At 38.7% G+C, this 17,443-nt stretch overlaps 1 protein-coding gene across 1 annotated transcript; it reads right to left on the minus strand.

Moving 5' to 3' along the window:
• Positions 1-12,602: 12,602 nt before the first annotated feature.
• LOC125246352 (ladderlectin-like) lies at positions 12,603-16,626 on the minus strand. The gene is made up of 6 exons (XM_048157325.1): positions 16,547-16,626; positions 16,343-16,421; positions 16,015-16,100; positions 15,393-15,515; positions 15,005-15,113; positions 12,603-12,829 (listed from the first exon to the last, which is right to left on the minus strand). Exons 2-6 carry the CDS (start codon positions 16,401-16,403, stop codon positions 12,762-12,764), a joined length of 447 nt encoding a protein of 148 aa, XP_048013282.1. The 5' UTR covers positions 16,404-16,421; positions 16,547-16,626; the 3' UTR covers positions 12,603-12,761.
• Between the last annotated feature and the right edge of the window lie 817 nt (positions 16,627-17,443).

Consider the following 17,443-nt stretch of genomic DNA (forward strand, 5'->3'; position numbering starts at 1 on the left):
GAAATTGTTTTTAAAAAATTAAACAGTAAGTGAGTTATAACTTCTGCACATCCTTTTTTCTCTGTGCATTTCTGTTTTACATTTGTTTAAAATGGATAACTGAAATTATGTTACTGACAATACTGGTAAATCAGTTTGTAAGAAAAGCACAATAAAGTATTGATTAAAAAATTAAATACAAAAAAATTTAAACCACGTAGTGATTTTGCACCATGACTAGAATCTAAATGCACAGCCATGGCAATCAAAGGGTAAAATACAAGTAGGAAATAGATGTGGACAAACAAAGAGTAGCATTACATACAGTGTACTTTTAGACAGACTATGATCCAAAACAGAACTTTTACAGAGCTATTATTTTTTTTCTCCAATATTTATCAATGCTTCATTCATTCATTCATTCATTTAACAACTCAAGATTGCAAACTGATTAATTTTGTAAATATCTTAAGGATTTTCCTTGGCACTTTTTCCTTTGGCTGCTTGTTTTAAAAGAATGTTTTCTTTTGTTTTCTGTACAACAATGTGCATTGTAAAAGATGATGTACAAATAAACATAAATTGCTTTGGATTAAATCATCTGCCAAATGTGTAAATGTAAAATTGATTACAATCTGACATAATAATTAATAAAGGAAATGTAATTACCCTGCCTTATTCTTTATTGTAGATGCCTTTTTGCTACACATATTGACAGAGATGTACAGTAATTGTTATGTGTGTGTGTGTGCCTACCCATGAGAAGAAGGAGCAGAAGTGTGTGTTTATGTGTGTGTTCAAGGACACAAACTGTGTGTCTACTCCTTGAACCTTAAAAGGACATCTTGGTTGAGTTTACTGGAGTTCATTGACATGAAAAGGTGGACAGCTTACACCTATTAGGCCTTGACAAAGTTAAGGCAAACAACAAACTTAAGGCAAACAACAGGAGTATAAAAACTGAAGAGTTGATTGTCTCTTCAGATACTGATACGTCATTAAACCCCCTACACCTAGAAGCCCAGAGCTGAGGACAAGAAGCCCAGAGCTGACTACACCTTTGACTCAAAGTGTGATTATTGTACTCTATACTTTCATGAAGTTTTATTTGCCTTCACATTTTTGTTTATTATAAAATGAAAAGTAACCAATTAAAAGAAATTTAACTGATTATAAAAACTGCCTACCAAAGCGTTGATTTATAGTGTTTTAAGACTTTAATCAAGAATATACCACAGTGAAGTCTTCTAAACAAATGGTAAGTAATTTAAAATGCTTATAATTCAGGCCAGACTCGACTTACTTTATCTAACCTGAGAATAAAAATCAATAAAGGTGTTAAGATCAAAGCACCCACTGTGAAACAACAGCTCATATTATGGTACCGTAAAATGAGTTATTGTAAACGTTATCATAAGTGCATAAATCTAATTTCCCAAAATCTAGAGCAGGTGGGAAAAGTTGTAAATCAGGTTAATAATTAAAGTTTTTATACATGTCATAGAAATTAATAACTTGACAAGTTTTCTGTTGAATAATAGTGAGTTTCTTTAGTATAGCCACATACATTTCATTGCTAAATTCGACACTATACTGTATACATCACTCACTATTTTTTTCTGTGTAAATTGACATCCAATCTTTCCTTTTTTGTCATAACATAAAGCTGGTTAACCTGGTAACTGTTGTAAGTTATGCACATGGATACCAGAGAGTGGAGTGACCATCTATATAAGATGTTGTAAGGTTGAAAATAATCAAAGATATTAGAAAATGAACAAAGACATCTGCTTTACTGTTTCAAACCCCCTCTATTTCTAACCACAAGGGCCATCTGGAATCACTAAAGACAAAGAGGTGTTGTGATAGTGATCAAGGCCTGTAGGCCAAGATGTATGTATACTGGGGGTCTGCGAATTGTCACACCTTTATTACAGTGGGAAAGTGTTAATCTTTTGATTGGTCAGTTTGAATGTCTCACATTTGGGGTTCAGTCACATGGTCAAGGAAGGGATAAAAGAAGATTGTAACTTGCTCTGTCTCTTTTTCAGAACACCTCTTTTTCACCTAAAGTCCTCATTCTTGTCTGAAAACGCTACACTATTAAAGTGTGAGATTCAAACCTGCGCTGACAATCCATTCACACGACCGGATGTTTCTGTGATTTTCCTTTTACATACTACAAGGTTGCCAACCATTGATCTATATAAATATATATAAAAGAACAGATTCTGTTTAGATCAACATAGTGTCACAAATGTTGTAAACATAGCTAAACATCTACTGAGCCTGGAACATCCCTTTGATTATGATTAACTATTAACTTGAACTACTTATTTATCTTAAGTAATATAAATCATGTACAAAAGACAGTAAATCAGGACACTATAAAAGAACATGAGAGGCTGTGAGGATGACAGAGCAAGAGCTGGAAACAAACATCAGTGAAGAATGAAGGCTTTAGTATGTATACTGCTGCTGTTGGAAACCTTTGTGTTTGTCGTCCAGCAGCAGGTAGATGGAGGACTCAATGAGAATGAGATCAGTCAACAGATCAGCTCTGAGGACGGAAGACAGAATCCACCTCAAACAGACACTTTGAGAGCTGAAGCTTCAACTGACAGACAACAATACTGTGATCTGGGCATCCCTGACATCCATGCAGCACTGAGAGAACTGACCGCCACCGTTACAGAGCAGAAAGAAAAGAACAGAGAACTGACCGCCACCGTTACAGAGCAGAAAGCAAACATTAGAGAACTGACTGCCACCGTTACAGAGCAGAAAGAAAAGAACAGAGAACTGACCGCCACCGTTACAGAGCAGAAAGCAAACATTAGAGAACTGACCGCCACCGTTACAGAGCAGAAAGAAAACATCAGAGAACTGAGGGATGAGCTGAACAAGAAAAATGAAGGTACTTCACCAAAACATTCACTCTTTTATCAATCATCCTCAAAGTAAAACACCAATGCAATACATTGTATAGTGTAAATGTTAGTGTAAAGTTGAGTGTATACTGTGTAAATTGTGTTATCTATTACAATAATCAGTGTAAATGTCATTTAACAGAATCTTTATTCCTTCACAGAAATTTCAAATCTTACTCTGGGTCTAGTGGAGTTGAGAAAGGAAAATAGAGGTGAAAGTGTGCTTGAATGATGTTAAATTCAGTGTATACATTCTCAGTGTAATACAGTAATATATCACTGCATTGCTTATGTTTTTCAATAACAGACAGAGAAATAGCTTTTTCAGCTTCAATGATGGAATCTGGCAGTGGATATATTGGTCCTTTTACTACTGACATCACACTAACCTACAGGAACGTCTTCACAAACATAGGGAACGCCTACAACCCAATTACAGGTAATTATCAATGAAATGGAGTCATAAAACTCAGTTTATAGTATTGAAAACCTTCTGCTCCATTCAGACCTCTCTGCAGTTGTGTAATGTGTATAAAAGAATTGGTAACACTTCAGAATACTAATCCATAATTAATAAATATCTACACAGGAACAAATGAGTAATGCATTATTAACACTTGAGTAATTACTTTTAACTTTCAAAAAAATCTAATTAATTAATAAGTAAAACCTCAAAAGTTTACAATGATTCAGTAGTTACTAGAGAGTTATCATGTTTCTCACTTTAGAACATTGATCCAAATAATTAGTAATTCCTTCTGAATGATTTGGTAATACTTCAGTCATTACTAGTGTGTTACCATGATCTTTGCTTTAGAATTAATTATACTGTACACATTATGCATCATTCATGTTAATTATGAACCTGTATATAGTAGTTCTCTGGGAGGAATGAAAAAAATAAATTATCTGTCATCATTAAAAACTATTACACAATGTGTTTGGTAATGAAGCAATCATACAGGAAACAGCTGATTCTGTATCTCTTGTTATTTGGTTTAGGTGTTTTCACAGCCCCACTGAAAGGAGCGTACATGTTCAGAATCAATGTACGTGGTGCTGGCCCAACTGTATCAGCTGCATCCATTGTTAAGAATGGAAAGCGTGTGGTTATGGCAGATGCTCATCAGCCTCAGAGTCGGTTAAACTCCTCAAATGGAGTTGTGTTGATCCTGGAGGTTGGAGATGTTGTCTATGTGACACTTTGGTCTGGCACAAGGATATATGATAGTTATAATAACCACAGCACTTTCAGTGGTTTCTTACTGTTTCCCTTAAGATAACAGGAGATTTGAATAATGTGATTCCAATAATTCTGAACCTTCAGCGTATGATTTAAGATGAAAATCATGAAGAATCATTAACATATGAACCTGTATTAATGAGGACTAATGTGGGTTTGACATTTGCAATAGTGTATTATACTGACCTTTTTACAGTAATCTAAGTTCTGATCTGTTTATACATGTAAGTTTGTATAAAGTGTTTCAGCACTGAGACAGACAGGATCTATGAATATCACATGTGACTCAAATGTGTTTTGTCAAAGTAGTAAATCTATAATACCTTATATAATACCTTTTTAAGTGTATTTTGTTGCTGATTCTTGATCTGTATCTCTTCATCCTACAAAAATAAATAAGAGAATAGAGACATCGTGATATTTTCTTTTCCTTATATTTTCATGAATATTTCCCCAACAATGCTTGCCGTAATTTTTATATAAACTGAGATTACAATCAAGCTGCTATTATCTTGAGTAGCTGCTCTTTCAAACATTCCAGTCATAAGTTTCTTGTTGGTCACCGTAACCCCACCCTCAGCCCCAGATGCAAGCTTTTCTTACTTCTAGACCAGCAATGTTTAGGTGCTACTTACGAACCACTTTTCCTGGTTCAGAGCTGGTGCTTTGGGTGTCGAAAGACAAAAAAACTGATTTGAAACTAGGCTCTGGCTCTGAACCAGCACTCAAACTGCCTTGGTGGAAAAGGGGTAGAAGAGGTACAAATAAAAACACAATGTGTTCTCGCTGAAAGGTAGTTGGCAAACCATTTGATAGCATTATCTGAGAAACCAACAATGGCAAGTTCCCCCTGAGAAACAGAACTGGGTAAATTCAAATTTAAAGAACCTGAAGATATAAAATGCTTGTTTAAACTATCTAAAATAACTGACTTCTCTGTAGTCAGGTGATCATTTTTAGTAATAATTGTATTAATCTCCATATTATCAGCTCGAGACAATGACTTGATAGTTTTCCAAAATGTAACCAGATTATTTGAATTTTGTGATGTTTAGATTAGATAGAATTGTCTAATTATCTGGTTATTATCTGGTTAATTATCTGATAATCTGATTATCTGGGAAGTACAAATATTTCTCAACTTTCTAAAATGAAGCCAGTCTGATTCAACTTTGGTGCTTCTAGCTTTGGCCCAAGCTGCATTCCTGTCCTGCAGAAGCCTAGCTAGCTCCGATGTAAACCAAGGTTTATTTTGTGCCTTCACTCTTATTTTACGCATTGGTGCATGCTTATTTACCAACTACTATGGAAAAAATTCCATGCTATCTCAACATTTATTAAATTATTACGATCCATTGGAAAAGATACAAATCATTGTAATGATGGGTCGCCAGAATGGGGATCCATTTGCAGCTTTTATTAAGATAATGATAAATGCAGACAAAGGCAGAGGCAAAGACATAAACAGGGACAGGCAATGGTCGAGGCAGGCGGCAAGCAAACACAGTCCAATAAACAGGCAGAGATCAGGGCAGGCGGCAGAGAATCACAGGAGATAAACAGTCCAAACAGCAACAGAATAACAATCCACAGGAAAACACTCAGAAATGATCACCGGGGCAAATCAAGACTTTGCAATGTGTGAATGTGTGTGTGTGGCTTAAATAGTGTGAGTGTGATGTGGTGCAGGTGCGTGTGCAATCAGTTCCAGGAATGAGGGCCTATGGGAAACGTAGTCCGAATGGGTGTAAGTCAATATTCAGGTGATGGCTCCCTCCGGTGGTGTGGAGGAGGAGGTGCGGGAGCCACATTCGTGACAGCAGCGACACATGAAATGTGGGAGAAACACGGTAGTTAGCAGGTAAATCTAAACGAAATGACACAGGTGTAATTTGCTTAATAATTTAGAAAGGCCCTACAAACCTGGGACTGAGCTTTCTGCATGGAAGTCGTAGGCGAAGGTCCCTTGTCGACAGCGAGACCCATTGTCCCATGGTGTACTCAGGATTGGGGCGACAATGCCGATTGGCCTGTTCCTTTTGTCTTACTGCACGCTGTAGATGGTGATGGGCCAGAACCCAGGTCTCCTCACTTCGTTGCATCCACTACCGATGGCAGGTTGGATGGTTCCCCAGACCAGGGAAAGAGTGGTGGTTGAAAGTGCAGAACACATTGGAAGGGTGTTATACCAGTGGCAGGTTTCTGGAGGGAATTTTGTGCATATTCAGCCCACAACAGGTAACGGCTCCAGTCGGATTGATTTTGTTGGCAGTATGTGCGTAGGAATCTGGTGAGTTCTTGGTTCATGAGTTCAGTTTGTCAGTTAGATTAGGGGTGGTATCCTGATGTGAGGCTGATGTTGACATGTCTGACAGGCTGTACAGTTCTTGATGAATTAGGTGATGTCTGTTAGCATGGTGTCCCACCAGAACCGGTTTTGCAACAGATGGAGTGTGGCAGTGATATCTGGATGACCAGAGCTGGGAAGATCGTGAACTTGGTGCAGTACTGTGTTGCAGAGGTTTACGTGTACGAACGTGCGGTTAGGTGGGCATTCAGGTGGTGGTGCAGTCTGTTCATTGATCAAAGTGATTTCGGTCATGACATCCCACTGTACGGGAGCAACCAGAAGTTTGTCTGGAATGATGTTTTCCTTGTTCTCCGCTCTCTCTACCTCCTCCGTTTGGCGAGACAGCGCATCCGCTTTGGTGTTCTTTGACCCTGGTCGGTAAGTTACCGTGAACTGAAAGCGAGTGAAGAACATGGCCCATCTAGCCTGCCTGGGGTTTAAACGTTTAGCAGAGCGGAGGTATTCTAGATTCTTGTGGTCTGTTAGTATGTGAACGGGTGTTGTGCTCCCACCAGCCAATGATGCCACTCCTCAAAAAGCCACCTTCATTGCTAATAGCTCTCGATTGCCTACATCGTAGTTACGCTCTGCTGCTGATAACTTTCTGGAGTAGAATGCACATGGGAACACTTTTGCAGGATTACCTTGGTGTTGAGAGAGAATAGCCCCGATGCCTGTGCTAGAGGCGTCGACCTCAACAATGGGTCGGCTCTGGGTCTGGGTGACGGAGAATGGGAGCTGTGGTGAAATGTTCCTTCAATTCTTGAAAAGCGTGTAGAGCCTCGTTGGACCAGGAGAGGCACGTGGAGTGTCGTTTTGTCATGGAGGTTAGAGGAGCCGCTATGCCACTGAAGTTTCGTATGAACCGCCTGTAGAATTGATAGTCATTGATGAAAGACTGAAATACAGAGGGACTGTTAGATAGCCCAAACGGCATCACGAGGGTCTCAAAGTGGCCGGTAGTGGTGGAAAAGGCTGTTTTCCATTCATCCCCCTCTCTGATGCGAATCAGATTGTAAGCGCAGCAAAGGTCCAGCTTGGTAAAGTACTTGGCCTGTCTTAACTGCTCAAGTGATGCGGGGACCAGTGGCAGAGGGTAGCGAAACTTCAGGGTGATGTCATTCAATCCGCAGTAGTCAATGCAGGGTCGGAGGCCATCTTTCCTTTTAACGAAAAAGAAGCCTGATGCCGCTGGTGACGTAGAAGGCCAAATGAATCCCTTGGCTAATTCTTCCTCGTTGTATGCTTTCATAGCAGCTGATTCAGGTTGTGAGAGGGGAAATATTCTGCCCTTAGGGGGCGTGGTACCTGGTAGTAGGTCAATAGCACAGTCGCTGGAACGGTGTGGGGGTAACTCGGTCGACTTGCTTTTACTGAAAGCGATCGCCAGATCAGCATATTCAGCAGGAACGTCGGGCTCATCGGCATTGGTTTCGTGAACTGACACAGCTTGAACTGGTAAAGGAGTGATGTGTTTCAGGCAGCGCTTGTGACAGGCTGAATCCCATTGAATGATCTGGCCCTCCTTCCAGGAGATGTGTGGGTTATGAGTTCTGAGCCACGGGAGACCAAGGATGACTGGGTTGTTAGGTGAATGGATGAAGTAGAATATGATGTGCTTGTGATGGAGTACTCCCACTTGCAGAGCGAGTTCAGCTGTGATGTATGCCACTTTCCCCCCTCCAATGGGCAGACCATCTAGCGCCTCCACTGTCAATTGAGAATTACAGTCTGTTAGCGTGATGTTGTGTTCCTTGATGAACATATCTGACATTAAATTGCCCGCTGCCCCAGAGTCTAAGAGAGCATGAGTGGGTATGCGTTGACTGTTAACTGTTACTTGAACTGGTATTTTGAGGCTGTTAGTGGAATAGCAGGTAGAAAGTGGGAAACTCGTCGCTTTCGGGTCGGATGGATTTGGTCGAATGGGATAATTGATCTTGATGTGGCCGGCCTGACCACAGTACAAACACAAGTGAAGTTTCTCTTTCTCTTTTATTCTGGGTTAAGCGGGGTGTTACCAAGCTGCATGGGCTCTGGCGAGGGATTGGTCAGAGTAGGCAGACAGACAGGGCGTCGAGAGCGAAGCAGGTTGTCAATTTGGGTGGCCAGTTCGATGAATTCGCTGAGCGATCTTCCCTCATCGCGACATGCAAGCTCAGCCTGAAGCTCCAGGGACAGTCCCTTGCGAAACAGCAGTTTCAGCGTGTCCTCGATCCAGTTCGTTGAGCGGCTAGGGTCCGGAAGGTTAAAGCGTGTTCAGCAGCTGTGGTTTTACCTTGACTCAGCGACAGAAGCTGATCTCCAGCGCTTTTCCCTCCCTCTGAGTGCTCGAAGACTTCTTTGAAGCTTTGCAGGAAGGCAGAGAAGGTGGGAAACACTGAGCTGTCCTCTCTCCACACGGCCGTGGCCCAATCCAGCACTTTACCAGTCAACAGCGAGCAGACGAAGGATATCCGACTGGAATCAGTGGGATAGAAAGAGGGCTGCTGGTTGATGAAGAGAGAGCATTGGAGAAGAAATCCCTTACACTTTGCTGGGGTGCCGTAGCTGGGAAATGTAGTCCGAATGGGTGAAAGTCAATATTCAGGTGACGGCTCCCTCCGGTGGTGCAGAGGAGGAGGTGCGGGAGCCACATTCGTGACAATCATGATAAAATGCTGGATCAACAAAATGTTTTCTATTTCTTGTAAAAAGAATTTGAGGTCTAAATTTTGGAGGTTTAGTATTCCTCACAGCAGCTATGACACAGTGATCACTAACATTGTTAGTTCATTATCTGGAATAGCTTTGCCTAAACAAGTTTCAGAGAGAATAATAAAATCTGCATCTGTTGAATGAGCCCCGATTCGAAGTCAATTTTTGAAAGCAAACTACGTATGTTCAAATGAATAAAACCAATTCCAGATCTAGATTTAAAATCATCAGGAGTACTCAAATACCCAGGCCCAGGATTAGGGTAAATATTACCAGATAAAAGTAAAAGTAAAAAAAACAAAAACATGATGCTTAAATGAATTGGCTGAATTGTAACTTGATATTTTTCCTTGAAAACATATATGTGACCATTCACGGAAAGTAGGGACACAAGTCGGTTCTGGGGCATTTTGAGTTATTCACAGATTCTGAAAGTGTAGTCTCCAAGCTTTCCAACGATGTTTAACACATGGAAATCTGATAATATTTGGAGGAGTTGTGGCCATTTGAAGGTAGGCACTCAAAAAAGCTCTAAAGGGAGAAAAACCCCTTTAAAGTTTGTGCAGTTCTCACCTGCTGGGAGTGACAATAGGGCTAATTTACATCTCATTTAGATAAGCCACACCCCCTGTAAAGCTGCATGGGCCGCATACTATTAATAATAAAGGATAATGTGCATTGTAAATGTCAGTAATTTATCTTTTTTGACTTTTATAAAAATGATTTAGAGGCTGAAAATGATTTAGAGATAACATGTTGCAAGACACTTCTTTAAAATCTGGCCATCATTTTTAATGTTATTATTTTAATGTTTATGTAAAGAAAAAGTACATATTGATGCTAATTTTATTTGTTATTTGCTGGTTTTCTACATCAAACTTGCTGAATTTATTTCATTGTGTAGCATTAGGACTTTTTGAACAGGATTCTGTGATAACCGTGATCATTTTGGTCACTATAATCATGAAATTAAATTTTCTCACCTGAGAAGACAAAAGAATCACATAATAATGACCTGAAATGACTTGCATAATAATGAGGCCTTTCAGTCAGGTAGGCTGTGAAAAAACCCTCTGATGGCCAGATTTTAAAGGAGTGTCTTGCAACATGTTATCTCTAAATCATTTTCAGCGTCTAAATCATTTTTATAAAAGTCAAAAAAGATAAATTACTGACATTTACAATGCACATTATCCTTTATTATTAATAGTATGCGGCCCATGCAGCTTTACAGGGGGTGTGGCTTATCTAAATGAGATGTAAATTAGCCCTATTGTCACTCCCAGCAGGTGAGAACTGCACAAACTTTAAAGGGGTTTTTCTCCCTTTAGAGCTTTTTTGAGTGCCTACCTTCAAATGGCCACAACTCCTCCAAATATTATCAGATTTCCATGTGTTAAACATCGTTGGAAAGCTTGGAGACTACACTTTCAGAATCTGTGAATAACTCAAAATGCCCCAGAACCGACTTGTGTCCCTACTTTCCATGACTGGTCACATATTGCAACACGATAGGCATCACACATACAACTAACAGTTTAGTTGTACAAAGACTAAAAGCATTGGGTGGGAGGACCAAGATCCTGTTGCTCACTCAGTCTTCCTTAGGTAAGTGTTTAATATTCCCCCCTCAAGGCGGTGGCATATTCCCCTCCGCCACATGTAGCCCACAGTGTACCTGGCATGCTCAAACACTGTTTTTCCGTTTCTGCGCAGGCCCACGCCCGACTACGGAGCAACCAGACAGAGCACCTCAGTCATTCCATGTGCCAAGATTTCCGTAATGCCCAGCAGTTCTACCTCAAGGAAGCTGGCTCTGAAAGCCATCAGACCATGTAGACCCATGAAAGAGATTGAATAAAACCTGCCTTGTTTCAAGCACTGTGTCTGGGTCACTTCATTCCATATATGAGTTCAGTTTTTTTGCCCCGTGCATTGAGCCTGGGTAGCAGTTTGAATAAGCCAGCCTATCATTTCCTGGAGGTTTTTATGTTTTGATGATCTCATTGGCTGCATCCGAAAACTGGAAAATGGTGCCTTCTGAGGACACATTTCAAGGTAGGAAGGCATCAAGGCACGTGCGAATTCAATGTTAGCTTCACTTCCTGTCTCATGAGATACCTTCCTCAGATCGATTTTTGAAGGAAGGAAGATGTATCCTTAGCTGCCTTTGATATCCCACAATCCTGTGCTTTGCATTCTGTGACAGTTGAGCTAAAAAAATAAAGATGGTGTCCGAAAGTTGCGTTTGCTTCTCAGTTTGTGTATAAATGCACGATTTTGACCAACATATTTCAATTTTGATATCATTTCTATCGAGAAATTACAACTGTAGTAATTAATTATTTGTTTAGTTCTCTCCAAAGCTCACGTTATTTTGCTGTAGATCATTAAACTGTTACGCTGCCTCAGAAGTCTGAAAAGTCTGAAATCAGTTTCGTGAGGTGCCTTCACGCACAAACGCTGCCGTACAAGTCATTTTCTTATAAGGCAGCAAGACAGCTACCAAGGTTTTCGGACGCAGCCATTATCTACCACTAATGCTATTTGTGTCTTTGACAATCAAGACTTGCCCATCATGGTGTGCCATAATGGTTTTGTATTATTACTTTTAAAAGCCTTTTCCAGCTTTAATTTGTATACCATTGTAGCCTCTCATATATCCCCCTTTAACTCCTTTTCTAGATGCTTTCATTCATGTCCTCATTCTTCTTCTAGTTCACAACATGCTTAACATCTTAGGTCACACTGAGACATTTCAAATGATACCGAACATGTATAGTGTTGTATGATAACTGTTCACATTAAACCATAGATTTTGGGTGAATTTCAGATCATCTCTGCATGTAGAGAGAAGAGATGGGGGAAGAGGGAGTGATGGAAAGGCAATGTAGATTAAGGCAATGCTGTGGTGTGATCGAGTGTGATTGCGTCTTGGATGAGGATGCTAATTTTGCAAGGGAGAGTTCAAATGTTAATTTCCTTTGTTTTCTCAGAGAGAAGTCCTCTCTTGGTCCAGACAGTCTGGCACCAGTCTTACAATTGTATGAGCTGTCCAAGCATTGTGAATTCGGAGCACAGAAAGACGAACACATTCACGATGGACTGATGACATGATGAAAGAGAACCTTCTCTGATGTTGGAGATTGCCCTATTCTGGCATGAGAATAATTTTTTCCTATAATATTTCAGCAGTCATGTTCTGTTTGGTTTCTATCAGCTGTTTAGATTCAGAACTAGCAATGCCATAACAGTGAATGAATCACTATTGACCTGATCGGTCAAACAGGTATAGAAATGTTTCATGATTCGGTTTCTCACACCAAAATAGTAATGGGATATTTTGTGACACAGTATTCTTATTTTTTTATACATTTATTTGATTTAACTCCACAACACATGATTTGCTTTATTAATGCTTTTATTGATTAGAGGAGTGTATCAGAAGAGATTAAAGCTTAGAAAAGATTTACATGAAGTTTAATTTTATAATATATTTTTTTGTAAAGATCACAAAGTGTAAAATCAATGTAACTGTGGAGCAGCATGCCTGCATATGATCTCAAGCATCTGTAACACAAATATAGCCTATTTGGCCTGCACAAGTCAAGTCGTTCCAGCAACGGTTAGCTGTAGGGTGGAAAAATGAAGTAAGTTATTCTGATCATTATAGGCACTTTGTGAAATCCAAATGAGCCATTACATGTTACTGTATGATATGAAATTATAGTAATGTAAATTATAATGTGAAGCAGGGGCGGATCTAGAAAATTATTTATAGGGTGGCAAAGGGGTGGCATGAGGTCTATGAGGGGTGGCAACACCAAAGCAAGCGCCCATGCATAGTTTTTGGAGATTTATGGCCTGACATACACAATTGTGTTCACAAACATTGCATTACCAAAATAAATAACAATATTTCAATATCCATCATGGCACCAAGTAAAGACACTATATGAAAAACATCAACAGATTTAAAATGAGTCTGACCTTGTATCACTAAAGGAGATGAGCAGTTTTATTAATATTACACAGGTTACTTCGATGGCATAAATCACATGTTTTAGTGCAAGTTAAAGAACAACAAAAACTTGTTTTTTGCAAACAATTTTTGAGTTTCTGTTATTAACAGAGGTGGGAATGTCTGTGTGTGTTCACCCAGAACAGCCTATCAACTATATACTCTAGCAACACATCAGCAATTGCAGCAAGAGCCTAGCAACCACCCAGAATCTCCTAGCAACCACCTAGCAACACTTTAGCAATCACCCAGAACATCTATATTCTGGCCTAACTGACCAAACTATTTATGTTTTTTAAACGAGACTTTAAGTTGGGTTTATGACAAGCCAGCATAAATTTGTCTTTCAAACTTTTTAATCTAGTTGAAATGAAACAATTCAACATTTTCTCAAAACTATGCACCAACTTGTACAAACCTCAAATTTCCAGGTCAAAATAAAATGTTTTAGTCAAAAACTTATTCTTGTCTGACAAAATCAAACTTTGGCCTCAGATGACACACAAAACTTAACAAATACACACACTACTGCACTGCCCAGTGAACACTAGTGAGACCAATTCATATAACACTGTAACAAAAATACCGCTTACAGGGATTCAGGAATTATATTGCAGCTCACTGTCTACTACACTATACAAAAATAAATTTACAGATACAGTAAAATACAGCAGTGATTTTTTTTCTTTCTTTTTTTCATTTTACTATTGTAAATTGATCTGGCAGTAGATATGTATGAACTTGGCATGCACCACAATACAGTATCCTGTCAATTACAGTAAAACTAAATTCAGCATCCTCTGCACATTTGGCCAGATTTTATTACAGTATATAAGGTACTATAGCAGTGTATTGGTCTTCTGACACAAGACAGTAATTTCTCAGTTCTGCAAAATACAGTATAACAAATGGCTACAGAGAAAGTTGACAATCACAAGTTTGAGGGTGTACAACGTGCTACAGTTTACTGTACATACTGAAATTTCCCTCAGTACTGGTACTGTGTAAGTTTAAAACCCCTGTAAATTATTCATTCAGCTGTCTCTCAGATTTTGACTGGTGTGTCATCAGTTTTGCTACCTAATGTAGTCATTGTTAAACGTTTTGAGAAATGTGTCTTTGTTTTGATAACTGAACGAATGGTTTGGGTAACTGGGCCAACTGAATCACTTATAATGTGTTAGCAATCGAGAAAAGCTAAAATACATTTAGATTCTTACCTAACTAGTTTCTGTGATCGGGATCTTCTTATTGATTGCATGTTATCGTTTCGTCGGATGGCAAAAAGACCTTTATCCATGATGAAAGTGGAGCGGGCGGTCGGTGAATCAGCTCGCAAAAATAAAAATTCGAGGACTTCTGAGTAAGCCGAGAAGCAGTAATTTTCCGATTCACGAACAAATGGAAAACAATTCGTAAGTGAACTTGGCTGCGCTGTGTTTTTGACTCCCAAAGAACCGGTTCATAAGAGTCATTTGTTAATGAAGCGGACTATATTGGGCGCGCACCGTGCGCGTGCAACCGTCATGCAGTTTATTGAAAGACGTGTTTTCTTTACATTATTTTGCAATACGCTGTCTTTTTTATGTCATCACATTGAAGCGCCGCTGCTGAAAAGTAGTAGTACTTGAAACACTGCTAACATTTATATTTTATTCTCTGATAATTTTGGGGTGGCAGATGGGGTGGCAAAGCTTTTTCTTAGGGTGGCAGTTGCCACCCCGTGCCACCCCGGTAGATCCGCCCCTGATGTGAAGTATTCAAAAACCAGACTGCATTCTTACAGGAAAAGCTGATCTCCAGACAGTTCTCAGTACCCAGATTGTTAGGTTCTCCAGCGCACCAGTTGGTAAAGTCATACACAGATCCATCACTCCACAACCACTGTCCTTCCTAAAGAGCAAAGACATGATTATAAGAGTGCACTACTGTACTCAGACTTCAGTACGGAGCTAATTCATTTCAGCTTTAATCCATCTTCATTAGAACATTGCATTTACGGTTTAGAGCAGAAATTCCAGTCTACTAATTCTAGACTAACAGTAGTAGACATGTAGACACAACATTATTTATAGTTAACAGAATGTGTTAAAGGGACTATCAAAATAAAGTGAAACTGAAATTCCAGTCTACAAATAAATAGATCTCTTTAGTAGACACAATTTAACTTACTTGTACAGCATCATGAGCACCAATCCAAGCACGTGTGGAAGAAGGCAACAGACCCAGCAGAAACTCATATTCCAGTTTATTACGCACAGATGCGAGATTCGCACCAAGACCTTGGCAGTTTCTCTAAAGAGACAGATTTTTTATTGTCAATACAAAGTCAAATCTTTTTAGCATAAAGCATAAGTGACTTTTTAAACATTTTACTCATTTTCAAACAAAGTCTGATCGATTATTTGCACAGTATCAGTTTTCTGTATCATTTATTTGCAGAAAAGAAAGGTTTACTTTAATTTGATTCAGTGCACTTATTGTTTAGATGCACATTTTAACATTGTACTTATATTTTTTTTTTAAAACTGTACCTGCATGTAATTACATCTGTAATTAGATCAATGATTACACTGTTGACCTTTCCTTACACCTTAACCCACCCTTAAACCTACTCATACCACCATAACTGTCCCTAACCTTACCTGTATCCACCTCAATAGCAGCACAAGTGATTTGCAATACACCATCAACACAGAAAAGTACATTGTACCATATTGATTTATCTAGATGTAGTGAAAGACACCTAATGTAAAGTGTGACCAAATCACCTTGTTGTAACTTAATACATTACCTCTGCTGTGATCCAGTTAACCGACTGAGAGAAGTACTTGAAGCACCGGAGTCCAAAACTTGACCATCCTTTGGGGCATTTTATGACTAAATCAACGGCATCCAGTACATAAATGTTAGGGCATTCGTAATATACACAGCAAAGTATGTTTATATTTTTTCATTATTATTTTATGTAACTTATTTATTGTGTGATTTAAATTAGTTGTACTTTGACACTGTAAATCCCTCATTAATCATGCAAATATTAGTAAATGGAGTATTGCTCATTTCCAAAATGCTTTTAAAATGGAATAGAAAGGGGTTTTACAATTAAATGTTTTGGTTACCTTCTGCATTCCCAATGGAGAAGATGATGAAAAGAAGCATTAGACTTCTCAGCACTGCCATGATGAATCTGAAATGAACCTAAAAATGAATAAGCAGGAAAAGTTAGATGTCTGCACTCATACAGTATGTGGATTCTCAATGTATTTTAAAGACAAAGATCATTTAGAAATGTTATTCAGTAGGTTTTTGTTCCCAAAACTCACCTTGGTTTGGTTGTCGCCTGTAGAATCTCAGAGGAAGATTTTGTGAAATTCAAGAAACAGCTCTGCTTTTATACTTTACTTAACGTCAAGTGTGTGTGGGCTTATAGTCACGAGGATGACATGATTGTTTGATGTAGAATTTATGTACACAGGAAATAATATCCTAATATTGGAGAACGGTGTAAAATGAGCCTGTAGAATAAATGATAGGTTAGTTAAATATTTATTTTTAAGTTAGTCATGAGGGACAGTTTCCCTCAACAGTGCCTGTTAAATTCCTAATGTGTATTTCTAATTCATTCTAATATCTGATCTAGGAAGAAAGAACATCAGTTTGAACTGTGAATTCTAATTCATTTTTTATAAATGTGGCCACCCCACCTCCATTGCTTGTCTTTCTGTCTTTCCTTACAATATTATACCCTTGCAGAACTAAATTTAATTTAGGTTTTAACCATGTTTCTTGTACACAAATTATGTTTGGTTTCTTATCTAATAGGTCTATAAACATTTTAAATTCTGATCCATTTGCAATAAGACTTCTGACATTCCACTGCAGAATCGTTAAAACCATTATTATTTTGTACTTCCACATGCTGTTTGAGTACTTGATTGAGTCTTTAGCATGTCATTTATTTTTCCAATGTTACACCTGCTACATTCAAGTATCTCTCAGCTTCCCTTATTATGATTTTAATTCTCTCCGTTCTGCTTTCTGTTTGAGCAGAACAATTTACCACTTCAGCCATAAATTAAACAAATTCCATTTTCCTGATCACCAAACTATCCTTAAAAAGATAATGCAAGAGATGTGCTGCATGGGGTGTAAATTCAGTTTCGGTGCTCTTTGGATACGAGGGAAAAATGTTTACTTGTAATAGTAGGTAATCAAAGGCA

This window comes from Megalobrama amblycephala, linkage group LG14 (assembly GCF_018812025.1).
Source record: "Megalobrama amblycephala isolate DHTTF-2021 linkage group LG14, ASM1881202v1, whole genome shotgun sequence".
Classification (NCBI taxonomy): domain Eukaryota; kingdom Metazoa; phylum Chordata; class Actinopteri; order Cypriniformes; family Xenocyprididae; genus Megalobrama; species Megalobrama amblycephala.